At 47.2% G+C, this 14,458-nt stretch overlaps 2 protein-coding genes across 2 annotated transcripts; both read right to left on the reverse strand.

The window, feature by feature from the left end:
- Nucleotides 1-9,379: 9,379 nt before the first annotated feature.
- Nucleotides 9,380-9,725, reverse strand: BJ212DRAFT_1292432 (uncharacterized protein; the record flags this gene model as incomplete). The annotated part of the gene is made up of 3 exons (XM_041332146.1): nt 9,380-9,472; nt 9,528-9,640; nt 9,695-9,725. 3 exons carry the CDS (start codon nt 9,723-9,725, stop codon nt 9,380-9,382), a joined length of 237 nt encoding a protein of 78 aa, XP_041185037.1.
- Nucleotides 9,726-13,007: 3,282 nt separating this feature from the next.
- BJ212DRAFT_1414429 (cytochrome b-c1 complex subunit 7) lies at nt 13,008-13,758 on the reverse strand. The gene is made up of 4 exons (XM_041337535.1): nt 13,590-13,758; nt 13,503-13,531; nt 13,329-13,448; nt 13,008-13,273 (listed from the first exon to the last, which is right to left on the reverse strand). Exons 1-4 carry the CDS (start codon nt 13,723-13,725, stop codon nt 13,181-13,183), a joined length of 378 nt encoding a protein of 125 aa, XP_041185038.1. The 5' UTR covers nt 13,726-13,758; the 3' UTR covers nt 13,008-13,180.
- Between the last annotated feature and the right edge of the window lie 700 nt (nt 13,759-14,458).

Genomic DNA, 14,458 nt, shown 5'->3' on the forward strand with positions numbered 1-14,458 from the left:
TGTCTGACCTTCTTGACGAGTACGAGCAGAAGACGGGAATCAACGTCCCTATCCATGGTGAGCTATCTTTGTATCCTGTTCCCTTCGGATCCACTGACTTCCTGTTCAGTCGATGGAGCTTCGGGAGCCTTCGTCGCGCCCTTTGCGCATCCAAAGCTCCTTTGGGACTTCAAGCTTCCGCGGGTTGTCTCTATCAACACCTCAGGTCACAAGTTTGGTCTGGCTTACGTAGGTGTTGGTTGGGTGGTATGGCGCTCCAAGCAGTACCTCCCAAAGGACCTCATCTTTGAGCTGCATTACCTTGGTTCAGTTGAATACTCATTCTCGCTCAACTTCTCCCGTCCTGCCGCACCCATCATCGCTCAATACTTCAACTTTGTCCACCTTGGATTTGAGGGATACCGCGCCGTAGCCAAAGATAACCTCAAGAATGCAAGGCTTTTGAGTCGTGCTCTCGAGAAGTCTGGCTGGTACACAGTGCTCAGCGACATACACCGACTAAAAGCCGAAGATATCCTTCAGAAGAATACCCACAACAACTTCGACGAAGAAAATCCGGAGGTCAGCATTCTACTGCTCGATAGCAACACTTTCTGACGTTCCGCAGAACTATGAAGAAGGTCTTCCGGTTGTTGCATTCCGGTTCTCTGACAGTTTCCAAGAGTCGTACCCTGAAATCCAACAGAAATGGGTTCAGATTCTTTTGCGAGCTAAAGGGTGGATTGTCCCTAACTACGAACTCGCCCCTGACTTGGAACAGGTTCAAATCCTTCGGGTTGTCGTCAAGGAGAACATGACTGAGGCGGTCAGCATTCTTCTCTTAATTTTCTTGTCGAGCTTTATTGAGGCTATCGTCTAGCTGGTGGACCGCCTGTTGGAAGATTTGGTAAGCCACGTTGGATATTTTGACTAGTGCAAGAGCTGATGATTGTTCAGGTCGAGGTTACTGAAGACCTCATTAAGCAAGAGTCCCCGACAAATGCCCTCAACTTACTTGGAAACCACAGCCGTAAGACCCGTGACAATGCTGGTAAGATGGACGAAGACTCTGGATCTGCGTACTCCGGTACGTACTCGAAGCCGTGTTAGAGCTGGCCGAGGTGAAAGAGCGGTGAAAACATTCATTTGGACGGTATTCGTGCAACATAGTATATTCTGTAGAAAGGGTTAGAAAAGGTTTAGGAACGTTAAAGATTAGGCCTGTTGATTGTTAGGAATGTAAACCACGAAGTTTAGGAGCACCGGGTTTAGGACGTGTTTTAAAGTTTACTAGGCCGCAAGTCTTGGCGCTGCGCGCCGTAAGGGTTAGGTACAAGTTTGTTTAGGGCCTGCACAGCCGCCGTTTGTTTCTCAGTTTGTTTCTCAGTTAGTTTCATTTACCACAATATATACAAACAGCAGTGACATAGGGTTTAGTCACACATACTAAGAACTCAATGCCACCTCCACTGGCAGCAAGAGAGCAAATTCACCGGTTCTATGTCCTCCGAATGGCAGCAGCAATGGTTATCCAGCTCATAATAGGTGCTATAATTGTTTACATGACCCCATTTCTCAATAAAGAGCCTTACCATACCTCAATCCTCTCTGGGCATGCATGGGTGCAAGAGCTTGTCAATGGACATCCCAACTGGATCAAAAATGAGCTTGGGATGAGAAAGGTCATATTTCATGCACTTGTACAGGAACTTCGGGCTTGTGGACTTTGTGATTCAAAGTATATTTCACTTGATGAACAGATTGCTATATTTCTCTACACCTGTGTGACTGGGTTATCAAGCTGTCATGTCACAGAATGCTTCCAGCACTCTCACACAACAATACAAAAGTATGTTCACCTTGCAAAGATATTTGTACTACCAGTAGCCTCACACAGGCCTTATCAGATATTTCAAGAAAGTCCTACTTGCCATATCTTCGGCTCCATTCTACAACAAATTTGTATCCCTTCTGCATGACAATGCACCCATACCAAAGGAAATATTGGAAAATTCTAAATTCTTCCCGTACTTTTCAGGTGCACTTGGGGCAATTGATGGTACCCACATTGCATGCTGCCTGTCTGCAGCAGAATGTCAACTATCACGAAACTGCAAAGGTGGCATCAGCCAAAATTGTCTTGCTTGCTGTTCCTTCGATCTCCAGTTCCAGTATGTCCTCAGTGGTTGGGATGGATCAACATCAGACTTGACACTCTACAATAATGCCCAGCTCACAGACCTATATATTCCAGAAGGGAGATATTATCTCACAGATGCTGGGTTTGGGATATGCGACTCACTCCTTGTCCCATACCGAGGTGTTCGGTACCATCTGGCTGAATGGGGGCGAGCTGCAGTTCGGTGAGTGATATACAACTCACTGTAGTGTCTTCTCAATGCTGTGACAGGCCAAAAACATCAAAAGAAATTTATAATCTCTGGCACGCTCAAGCTCATAATGTTATTGAGAGAATATTCAGGGTGCTCAAGAGGTGGTTCATGATACTGGTACACCCACCAGAGTATAGTATGTCAACACAAGCTTGCATCCCCCCAGCCCTATGTGTGATCCATAATTTTATTTGCATTCACGATCCGACAGAAATAGAAGAATTTGCCAATGAAGATGTTGTTGACTGCAATCCAGGCGAGTCTAGAGGCGACCTTGCAGAGGGACCAGCTGACCATGAAGAGAGGCAGTGGGTGACTGAAGACAGAGATCATATCATGGTTGCCATGTGGGAGGACTACCATAGGATTTGTTGCGCTCATCAGAATATGTGAATAGAGACCTACAATACTAGTATTTGAATCTACAGAACCTGCCAGTTAATATGTTTGATTTTTCTATCAACAAAAGACTTCCTTGGACTGTCATCTGTCATGACCATATATGCATCAGCAGCGCTGATGTCCATCTGAAATGCTTCAATGAGCACTGCCATACTATCATCATCAAGATGCTTTTCTAGCTCCTGTGCGCGTTGCATGGCCACCTGTTTGTGCTGGGGTGACAGTATAATAGATGGGCTTGAAGTGTGTGATTGCGACAAGGCTTGGAAGATGTTGCTGAATGCTGAAAATTGGTCATTGATTGCATAGAGTGCCCCCACTGATCCACTAATCTGACAGTGTTTCGATGGTGGACCAGAGCCTGTAGTACCAGATCCAGAGGCAGTGAGGGAGGGTGTTGAAGACCAGGTAGATACGAACTTGCGCTTGACTGTGGTTCTGACAGGAGTCACCTCCCAAGGAATAATATTGTCTTCGTCATCATCCTCAGCCACTACCTCTCTCTTGGCAACCATTTTCCCTTTGTCACTGACCATTCCTGCTACTCGCTCCTGGTCCTTGACATACTCATCAACTAACCGCTCTACCTCATCTTCCACAACAGGTTGAGTATTGTTTCCATTGGCCTGGTCATCATCAGGGGGTGCTTGTTCAGACTTGAACGTCTCATGTCCAGCATGGAAGGCATTGGTGCTGCGAGGGTGTTGTGTGCACATGAGTTTGTCCATCTCGTGGAAGTGTTCCCAGCCCTTGTTGCAAAATGGTTTGGTATCAGGATGTGTCTGCAAACTCATAATCATATCAGTACCCCTCTCATATCATAACTGAGGCGCACCTTTGCAAATGCCATCCAACGAGTGGTGTCAGCAGGACCAATATTCGCACTGAGTTCATCATCCCATGAAAAGCCTGATTGAGATTTGATATCGATAATAGTGGCATATTTTTTTTTGCACTGTGCAAATTACAATCAGAATATAATCTAGCATGAGCAGAGAACGTACATTTAACCACTTGTTCTTGCATGATTGCCAGTCCCTGCCAGATCCCCCTACATGGTTCTCCTTCAAAATGCCATCTGGCAGCTCCTGCAAATGAGTTGATGCACCAGTAAAAGTAGACTGTTTGAATCCTGTCCCATCTCCACCTTCGGCAAGGTGAGCTATGAGGTATTCGAGAAGGCAGGATGTCTCTTTGACAGTCCAGCGAGCAACTGCTAAAGTCCTGGCATTGTTTGCTGAAGGTACAGTAGTCTTTTTCTTTGCCATAGCCGCAGTAAAGGGAGGTATGAGTGGGCGTTTGAGACTGTCACATAAAGGTCACTGTTGGTCACTGTTATGTCACAAGTGCCATGCCACATACAGAAACTAACTGAGAAACAAACTGAGAAACAAACGGCAGGCTGTCCAGGCCCTTATGTAAGTCAGGTCTATAGCAAGGTCTGCTACTAGGTCACAAACGACAACGACATTTTAGAATCGAGCATCCCTTAAATTAGACTTTAGTTGGTTGTATAACATTGTATTCTCCACGGATACTGCATTTTTTCTTCGCGGTTTCTGCTTATAGTCTGCTGCAAGGGCTACAAGACCAAGGCTGAGAAGTTCATCGTATCGTCTTCTGCTGCAGCCAGTTGTGCAATGGCAAAGACTTCAAGCTGTCTAGCCATAGATTGATGATACTTCAAGCTTCAGTGACCTGTTCCGAGACTTCATAAAGCGCCGTGACGTATGATGCATTGATAATTTAATTGTACTGGAGACAAGTAGCATCCCCATGCTCGCATTGCTGAAACTTCGCGGTGACGAGCGTCAAACAACATACCTAACGGTTGTAAGAGTCCAATAAAAGTATCATGTTATTTTTATTCTCATTTACTTGTTCCCCACGATAATATTAATATACACCCGTTCGTCCGTTCGCGAAAAAATAGAATGAAATTGAGTGGGGTTGATGGCAGATCAAGGTCAGCACCGTCGGTCCATGAGCTTTCTACGAGTTTGGCCGTACCCATCGATCAGCTACCGGACAATGCATAGGCAATCGAGTAGACAGGATTTGCAAGTGAATATGAAGCCAGGTGAATACGTTGGAATCGACATCATACACATAACTGGTAATGTTAGATTCGGAACAGAAAAAATACCCCTGGAGCCGAGGAATTAACTACCCACTTTTCTAGTGGCGGTTATCATGTCAAGAAAAACGGCTGCTGTGCGTCATGTGTAGATACTACTAGAGATTGTGATAAGATACAACGGCGCGCGGAACTTCTAGCTGCGGAAGGCACCAGCCCTGACGAACGCATGGAATTCGTGGGAGGATTACCATAAGTGTGATATCGATGAGAGCAAGATACTAGAAAATATTGTCGAGTAGGTCAACCGGGTCACTGTATGATGCTAGTGCATATGCCGGCATGCTGATCACCACGGTAAGTCCACGTAACATAACGGTGGACTCGACTGCAATATTACGAAATTCGCTGTCTTTAGCATCAGCCAGAAGTTATTTGGCGTTCGACAGAATGTGCCACTGGCACTTCATATATCATAGCTTGGAAAGGAAGACAGTCGTTCCTTCTTGATTCTACTTCGTGGGAGTCGAGTCAACTTTTAAAGGTGTTAAGTACCTGGCATCCCTTTCAAGCTTTTGCGACCTAACCTAGTATCAATGCCAGGTCACAGAAATCCACGTGTTGGTTCTTCATTTGTGTCTGCATAGTGTTTGAGTTCCCGAGTATGAGCATGTGTCACTTGACATTAGTCTGACCCTGCTTATCAGCGGAAGTCTGCGTTTCTCAAGAAAAGTTAACCCAACCAATCTAAGTATCACATATAATATTCTCGTTTCCTTCGAGAGGCATGTATTTAAGGAATCAATATCGGAAGCTGATTTGCCTATACATCCTCTGTGCGAGTTATGGCCCATTCTCATCTTACAGAGCCATCGGATGTGCTTGAGCACCAGGAGAAAGACCTGAAGGGCTTCGATGTCCACAGCGCAGAGAGCGTAGAAGAGGCTCCCTCTCAAGAGTCTGAGCAGGTCATCCGCGGGGCAGGAGACATTACCAACTTGGTAGGTCTAACAACAGGAGTCGTTGTCGCTTCAATTCATTGAATTTGCTTTAGATCATATCAGATCAGGATAATCCTGAGCTCCCCGCACTGACCTTCCGTTTCTGGGTCCTTGGCATTGGGCTAGCGACTTTTGGTGAGTTGGAATGAAGCCTACTCTCTATGTCGACGCAAATTAACGTTAAATCCGTCTCAGGATCTGTGCTATCCGAAATTTATTTTTGGAAGCCCCAGAATGCTGTAGTTTCGGCCTTGTTCCAACTGATTATATCTTATATTCTGGGTAATGCAGTGAGTTTCCGCTGTTTGCTTCACTGTGTCTCGATTGATCGAGAGGATACAAAGATGCATTATGCTATGCCTTCGACAGGGATTTGGCGCCACCTCAATCCTGGGCCGTTTAACATCAAGGAGCACACGTGCATCACTATTATGGCGTCCACTGCGTCAGTTACAGCCAATGCTATTGGTATAGTAGCAACACTTGATCTGTTTTACGGCGTGACTTTGAATCCTGGAGCCGCGATCTTCCAAACGTTCGCATCGCAGGTGCTACCAACCGCTTGCTTTCTTTAATATTGGAATTGACCCCATGATTCAGTTGATTGGATATGGTTTTGCGGGGCTCCTAAGAACCCTCCTCGTATGGCCAACTTACGCATTGTTTCCGAACCAGCTCCCGTCAATCTCTCTTCTGCAATCCATGCACTTCAGTGGTTTACTCAACCGCAAGAAGATGAAGTACTTCTGGATTGGTAATCATTTTCAACTCGAACCTCTTCATGAACGCTGAAGATCTCCTCAGTCTTTTGGGCCATCTTTTGTTGGGTCAGTGAAGCAGTATAGCACGAGCTCATCCTTACTGATCTCGTGTTATCACCCACAGGAAATCATTCCGACTTGGATGTTTCCCCTCTTAACGGCGTTCTCTGTTATTTGCCTGGCCGATAATGGCCGCTCACCTGTTATTCGCAATATCTTTGGTGCGGGAGGGTCCAACGAAGGTCTAGGTCTGCTGTCATTCGGCTTTGACTGGACCTTGATCACACAAGCGTATCCTCTATATTGGCCTCTGCAGACTCAAGTCTCTTCCTGGATTGGGCTGGGATTGGGTTATGCTCTGTTGGGTGTGTCATGTCATACCATTCCCTTGTGAACACCACTCATCAATTCACTATCAGCCGGATGCTATTATACAGACGTGTTCCAGGGGTATTCGAGGGGGTTACCGTTCATGTCAACTGCCTTATTCAGTGGTAATGGCTCATCGTACAACCAATCCGCGATCCTTGGCTCCAACAATCAACTCGACCCGGAAAAGTATGCTGAAGTTGGACCCCCGTGCGTACACAAACAGACATAACTAATCTTTTTGCACTGAAAATACCTTTCAGGTTCATGACAACAACCTACGCAGTATCCTTGCTTATGACCTATGCTTCCATGGGAGCAGCATTTTCCCACATATTGTTGTGGCACTGGACAGAGCTATGGGAAGCTTTCAGAGGCTTCAACTTCTTAAAGTCAGGGCAGGATTTTGACGAGTGAGCTATGCCCTTTCCCTCACTTTCGGACTTTCTTTAACGTCGCATTCTAGTATTCACTTTCGACGAATGAAAGTGTATAAAGAGGTTCCACAATTGTGGTACGGTTCTCTTTTCGTCGTGTCATTGGGCCTAGCGATTGGTATGGCGTACGTTGGCATTAACACCCTGCCGTGGTGGTCTGTCCTACTTTTTACCGTCATCGGTGAGTTACTGACTTTGAGGGGTTTGATTTCACCTCACGTTCCCTTTAATAGCATTCATTCTCGCCGTCATCCTTGGTTTCATATACGCTGTGACAGGATTCCAGCTCTCCACCGGAGGTTTTGTACAAGTCATTGCTGTCGGTGGTTTTCCTGCATCAATGGTGGCGGTCAACATTAACAGGCTGTGTTTAGGCATACGTCCATCCTCAGCAACCGATTCAGAACATGTATGCAAAGTTGTACGGTTACAACACTGGTTATCAGACATTCGCCATGCTGTCCGATTTGAAGCTAGGTGCTGTCCTTCGCTTGATGATTTGACTCAAGATTTAACGTCTGCCTTCGAAGGACAATATGCGAAAGTACCACCCAGAGCTACTTTTGTTGCGCAAGTCAGCGGCACGATCCTTGGGGCCAGTAAGTAACTGACGTTCTACTAGGCTTATCTTGCTGAATGCCTCAATTGAGTTTTCAATTATGTCCTCTATAAGTCTATCGTAGGCGCGCACAGAGCCGATTTGATAAACCGTGCGTCATATCATACATATATAGTTTCTACTCGAACTCAAGCGAGATTGATTATAGCGATCGGAACGCGTATATGGTCAGGGTGGAACTCACAGGAGATTAACTCAGCAGCAATCACATGGGGCGCTCTGAGTGCGGAGCTATACAGCCCAGGTAAAACTTACTTTCAGGTGAGTTCCCGAGTAGATTGTTGCAAACGCAGATCTACAACCCTTTTCCAGATCCCTCTCGGACTTCTATACGGGTTCGTCGCTCCTTTCTTGCTCTATGGCATGCATCGCCTATTCCCAAGGTAATTTCCTCTGCAGTATTGCTTATAGAAATCTGATACTTAGGACGAAATAGACAACGGATCTGGTCTTACCTCAACATGCCGATTATATTCACATATCTTGGTTGGCTTCCATTCTCGGTCAATGGTACGTTGACAAATCGTACGATGTTACATAGCTTGTACTGATAATCAATACAGGGATGTGGTGGCCAGGGTTCATCATCGGGTTGTATACGCAATGGTGGGTCAGGACCAGGAAGCCAAGATGGTACAATAAATACAACTGTGCGTAATGTGGCCGGAGATATCATAACGAACCAACTAGATAACTATGCAGATTTGACCTCCGCCGCTTTGGACGGAGGTGCGTCTATCGTTTACTTCATCCTTAATTTTGCGGTGTTCGGTGAGTTCTCTGTTCGCAAGTCGGCACCGTTGTACTCACTCCACTTAAGGGGCAGGAGGAAGTGCCGTAAGCTTCCCTACGTGGTGGGGAAATCCAGATCCGAGCGTTATCAGTGTCGGTGAGTCCACGACTGCGTCATTCTTTGAGATGATTAATTGACATTTAAATCAGATCATTGCATGGCCGCCACCTTTTCATGACGTGGTTACAAGTGATCAGCCTCCTTGCTCTGACGAAGTATATTTGATAGCTTTGTTAAAATGCAATAGGTTCATGTATTTGAGGTTTCTCAACTATCATACCAATCCAATGCTGGGTAAGAGACATTTTCCGGCCATCACTAGATGCACTTACATTCACGACGACACGTAGTTAGAGGTGTTCTTTTGCGCTATCTTGTCACTCTTACCATGAGGCTGTTATGAGATTTACAACCATCGGTTTCCCGTCGCAGGTGGGAGATGCTTACACTAATCTGGTCAAGCTTTGTGAGACAATTTTGATGATATCAGAAAATATCATGCGTATGTCGACTACGTGAGAGGTGTGATGGGTAGGGACGACTAGAGTTCAATCATCCTGATGAAGTTCCTTCCAAGCCTGTTCCGTTTTCAAACGTTTCTCTTTGGCCTGGGTGCGGTTACGAGTCGAGCGCTCGACACGCTAAGCCAAGGAAATGTCAGCACTCGGAGGGGCGCACTAAAGGTAGGCCACTAACCTCTTTTCGAAGGCATTTGTTAAGGCTGTCCTTTTCTTGATTGCAACCACCAGTTAGTCGCGCCCAGTTATTAACATGACATGCATCCAGTGCCTGGATGAATTCTCTGCAAACTTTGATCGCTGGGTTAGAACAGGAAAGGATAGCAGGAGAACCGCGCGCCGCACCTATTCGTTTATCGGACAACTGCGGGTGCATCTGAGAAATGGTGCATGAAAAAACAAGGGCTATTCAGCATCCACTGACAGTGAGATCCAAGGCAGTTGTCGAAAACCAGTGTTAACGATACACGCACAGACCAAGATGAGAAGAGAGCTCCGGTCAAGTTCCGGTCGTGTGTTTTCCGTAGACAACCGTCCTGCCCGAGAGAATTAACGCGAGAACCAACGTGCGAAATGGTTCCATGGTTGTAACGTAACCCTTCGTAAGCCGGTCGCAAACTCAAATCAGAATCTGTCTACAGCTATATCTGAGGGCTATATATTAACCCTAACAATTCTAATCCTTTCTCTTTCAAATCCATCAATCATGTCTCAGTTCACTCCGGAGCCAACAGACAACACCTCCATTGCTACCATCCGCACTCTTGCTGCCGATGTCGTTGGCAAGGCAAACTCTGGTCATCCAGGTGAGCACGACTAGATCAGCTTCATCATGTGCAACGATAACGACGATGATCATCTTTAAGGTGCACCCATGGGTATGGCGCCTGTTTCCCATGTCCTCTTTACAAGGCAAGTGATATTAAATCACGAATGCGTCCACCTCGTACGATTATTTAATATACCCCAGATTCTTCAATGCGAACCCCAAAAACTCCAAGTGGTTTAATCGCGACCGATTTGTTCTATCTAATGGGTGAGTTTGTGTTCAGATTCATATCCGACTACTCACTGATGAACACTGCAGACACGCGTATGCACCTTACCCCTGACTGGTGTATCCCTAACTAATGCCCACTCTAGCTGCGCACTGCAGTACATCTTATTGCACCTCTTGGGATACAAGCTTTCCATGGATGACCTCAAGGCATTCAGGCAGCTTGATTCTTTGACCCCTGGTCACCCTGAAGCACACCACACTGATGGTAAGTACTACTTGTGATACGGTCCATATTGACGGACCGCTGACACTACGCCAGGTATCGAGGTCACCACCGGTCCCCTTGGTCAGGGATTCGCCAACGGTGTTGGTCTTGCTATGGCTCAGGCACACTTGGGCGCAGTTTACAACCGTCCTAGGTTTGACCTTATCAACAACTACACGTATGGTCAGTATTTTCTCAGTTCCGACAATTCGGAATATGTTACAACTGTGCATCTGCAGTTTTCACTGGAGATGGTTGTTTGATGGAGGGTGTTGCGAGCGAAGCCGCCTCCCTTGCTGGTCACTTGCAGCTAGGCAACTTGATTGTCGTGCGTACCTTTCACGTGCGACTTTTCACCCCGATTAATCAGTCCGTTCCAGATCTATGATGATAACCGTGAGTCGGGTCCTCATTGGCTTGCGGCTCCGTTCCGTGACTTATCCCCATTAAGATATTTCCATTGACGGAGACACCGCTGTCGCATTCACTGAGAGTGTCGAGCAGCGCTTCTTGTCATACGGCTGGCAAGTTCTCCATGTCAATGACGGTGACCAGTACGAGATAGTTTCTCATCCATATTTTCGATATCTGACTTGTGCTCAGCGATCTCGCTGCCATTAACGGTGCCATTGTCGCTGCCCGTGCCGAGAAGAACAAACCTACCATAATCTGTCTCAAGACCACGATCGGTTACGGGTCAAAGCAACAGGGCACCCATGGTGTTCATGGCTCTCGTGCGTGTAATTTCTTGACATATCAAGCATCTGCGTGTGAACTATCTTTCCCCCAGCTCTCAAGCCCGATGACATCCAATCCCTGAAGAGCAAATTTGGATTCCCTCCTGACCAAAAGTTCTACGTGCCTAAGGAGACTTACGACACTTACCATGCAGCTGCACTTCGCGGCGCAAAGCTCGAGTCCCAGTGGAACAGCCTTCTCGCCGAGTACGCCAAAGCATACCCTAAGGAGCACGCAGAGCTCACTCGCCGGATTTCTGGGAAACTCCCAGAAGGATGGGAGCAAAACCTCCCTGTGTACACCCCTGCCGATCCTGCTCAAGCATCTCGCAAACTGTCTGAGCTTGTCCTCACAGCAATTACGCCCACACTCCCCGATCTCATGGGTGGCTCTGCCGATCTGACAGGCAGTAACTTGACCAAGGTCAAGGGAACTGTCGACTTCCAGCCCCCTAGCACCGGACTCGGAAACTACGCTGGCACGTATATCCGATATGGTGTTCGTGAGCACGGTATGGGCGCCATCGCCAATGGTCTGCATGCTTATGGTGGTATTGTGCCATTTGTCGCTACATTCTTGGTGAATAGTGTGCTTCCTCAGCCAACGTTTCTTGCTGATCCCATCCTAGAACTTCGTTTCATATGCAGCTGGTGCCGTCAGGTTGTCCGCGCTCAGCAAACACCAGGTTATCTGGGTCGGTGAGTAAACAGAATCTCTCAGAAACTAGGAAACAGTGTTCACAATCTGTCAAGCCACACACGATTCTATCGGTCTTGGAGAAGACGGTCCCACTCACCAGCCGATCGAAACTGCCGTCCACCTGCGTGCAATCCCCAACCTTGACTTCTGGCGCCCCGCAGATGGTAACGAAACATCCGCGGCCTATCTTGTCGCTCTTAAGAGCACGCAGACGCCATCCGTCTTGTCACTTTCCCGGCAGAATCTGCCCAACCTTGAGGGCTCTACCATTGAGCGTGCAGCACGGGGTGGATACGTGCTGTACGAGGTTGCTAACGAGGACGTGACGATTGTCAGCAGCGGTAGTGAGGTTCCGATCGCTCTTGAGGCAGCAAGCTTGCTCAAGAAAGAGGGCATCAGCGTCAGGCTTGTCAGCTTACCTTGTTGGTCGGTGTTCGACAAGCAGGATGAGCAATACAGGCTCAGTGTCCTCAGGAGCGGTGCTCCCATTCTGTCATTAGAGGCACTCGCGGTAAGTTTGAATAGCTGAAGAAGTGGCATACTTGGCTGACTTATCTCGAAATAGACCACTGGTTGGCAAAAGTACAGCCACGAGGTGAGAATTCGTGATCGCATCGATTTTGCTAAATAGCTCATATATCTGGCAGCAATATGGTCTACCTGCATGGGGTGCTTCAGGACCGTACCTCAAGGTGTATGAGAAGTTTGGCATTACTGGCCCTAGTAAGTTAGTGTATATACAAGGCTGGGATGTTACTGACTGTGATCCAGACATTGCCGTCGTTAGCAAGAAGGTTATCGCATTCTACAAGCAGAAGGGTGGCCAAGTTGTCTCTCCTCTCATCAAGGCTTTGTAGGTTATTGTATCCAGCATTAAAAAAAAATCGCCGGTCCCGGAATTAGGTTAGATTATTTGTAGAAAGCACAGTGTAAAGATCCCATAATCAAATAGATTGATGATTGACAAGTTACGATGCAAGGGTAGTCAAACGAAATTGAAGGGAACAGTTGGTCCTTCAATGGTCCTGTATTATGGTTCAAGCGAACAGTATGAAACCTCAGGTGGAGGCATTGCCAATATGTGTGGATAAGGATAGTTGCAACTGCGAGTCTACATGGAAGCGAACGTCTATTTGCGTTGAACGGTCATTGTATCCCAGGTCAATCTCTCCTCCTCTTCCTTGAGGACGTTCAGGATATGAGGTTGAAGGTATCGCTTGTCCTGAAACAACGGTCAACGTCCATCCATTATATAGTACTGCGAGACATCAACATACATCCTCAGGCTTAGACCACTGTTCTTTTGGCAAAGGTTTGTGGTGAAGATCACAGTCACTTGCAACTTTGAAGCGATAGGAGCGGTCATAGCTCTCTCGCGGAGTGAGACGACCGAGTGCCTGTAATTCCAGTCAGTGTTGAATATATTCACAAAAAGCGAGTGGACAACTCACCCTTTGGACTTGTGAGCTCTCTTCAACCTCTACATAAATCCAATCTAAGCACGTTGAACATCCCCGAACTAAACATAAGACACGCACGGAGGTCATCATATTTGAGGCCCATCTTGCGGTAGCCCATGAGGTCGGCATACCAGTGAGCAATGGGTGTCACATATTTCTTGAGCATCCGCGAGGAGCGAATGTATGGCGCGAGGGATGGGCCGAGCACGTTCATCGCGTTGGCTACTGAGTGTGTTGTCTTCTTCACGAAACTGCAGTTCAAGAAGCGGAACCACCCGGGATATTATTTAGTACTATTTACATCTGCTGTATTTAGACTTATTTTTTCCCGAAAAGATAAGATCTGGATAATTTACAGATAAAACTCGCAACAAATCTTGATTGCGATCAGTTAGAACCACATCCTCATCTTTCCGCTCAGACAAAACAGACATGGCCCCCAACATCCGTGAGCGCACCTACATCATGGTCAAGGTAGCCATTCATCGTCTCGAGATGATCATTCGCTGAACGACCGCGCCATCTTCCAGCCCGATGGTGTTGACCGTGGTCTTATTGGCGAGATCGCCGCCCGCTTCGAGAAGCGCGGTTTCAAGCTCATCGCCGCCAAGCTCGTTTCCCCCACCAAACAGCACCTCGAGAAGCGTGAGTTCCGGATCCGACCAGATTTCCAACATGTTGATCGATCGCATCCGGTCTGCAGACTATGAGGACCTCTGCGATAAGCCCTTCTTCCCTGGTATGATCGGATACATGCTCTCTGGCCCCGTCTTTGCCATGGTCTGGGAGGGCTTGGATGCCGTGAAAACTGGCCGTGTCATGTTAGGCGCGACCAACCCCCTTCAGTCAGGCCCTGGTCAGTCCATGCGTAGTCATCGACTTACACTCAGGTGCTAAATTTATCATAGGCACCATCCGTGGTGACTACGCTCTTGCCGTTGGACGTA

The sequence above is a fragment of the Suillus subaureus genome (genome assembly GCF_016647635.1).
Source record: "Suillus subaureus strain MN1 chromosome Unknown BJ212scaffold_418, whole genome shotgun sequence".
Classification (NCBI taxonomy): Eukaryota; Fungi; Basidiomycota; class Agaricomycetes; order Boletales; family Suillaceae; genus Suillus; species Suillus subaureus.

Coding starts and splice junctions, on each gene's coding strand:
- BJ212DRAFT_1414429 (XM_041337535.1), bottom strand. CDS start 13,725: ATGAACGTGCTCGGCCCATCCCTCGCGCCATACATTCGCTCCTCGCGG. Junction 13,532..13,589: donor CCTCAAATATGATGACCTCC/GTGCGTGTCTTA, acceptor GGATTTATGTAG/AGGTTGAAGAGAGCTCACAA. Junction 13,449..13,502: donor AGAGCTCACAAGTCCAAAGG/GTGAGTTGTCCA, acceptor CTGGAATTACAG/GCACTCGGTCGTCTCACTCC.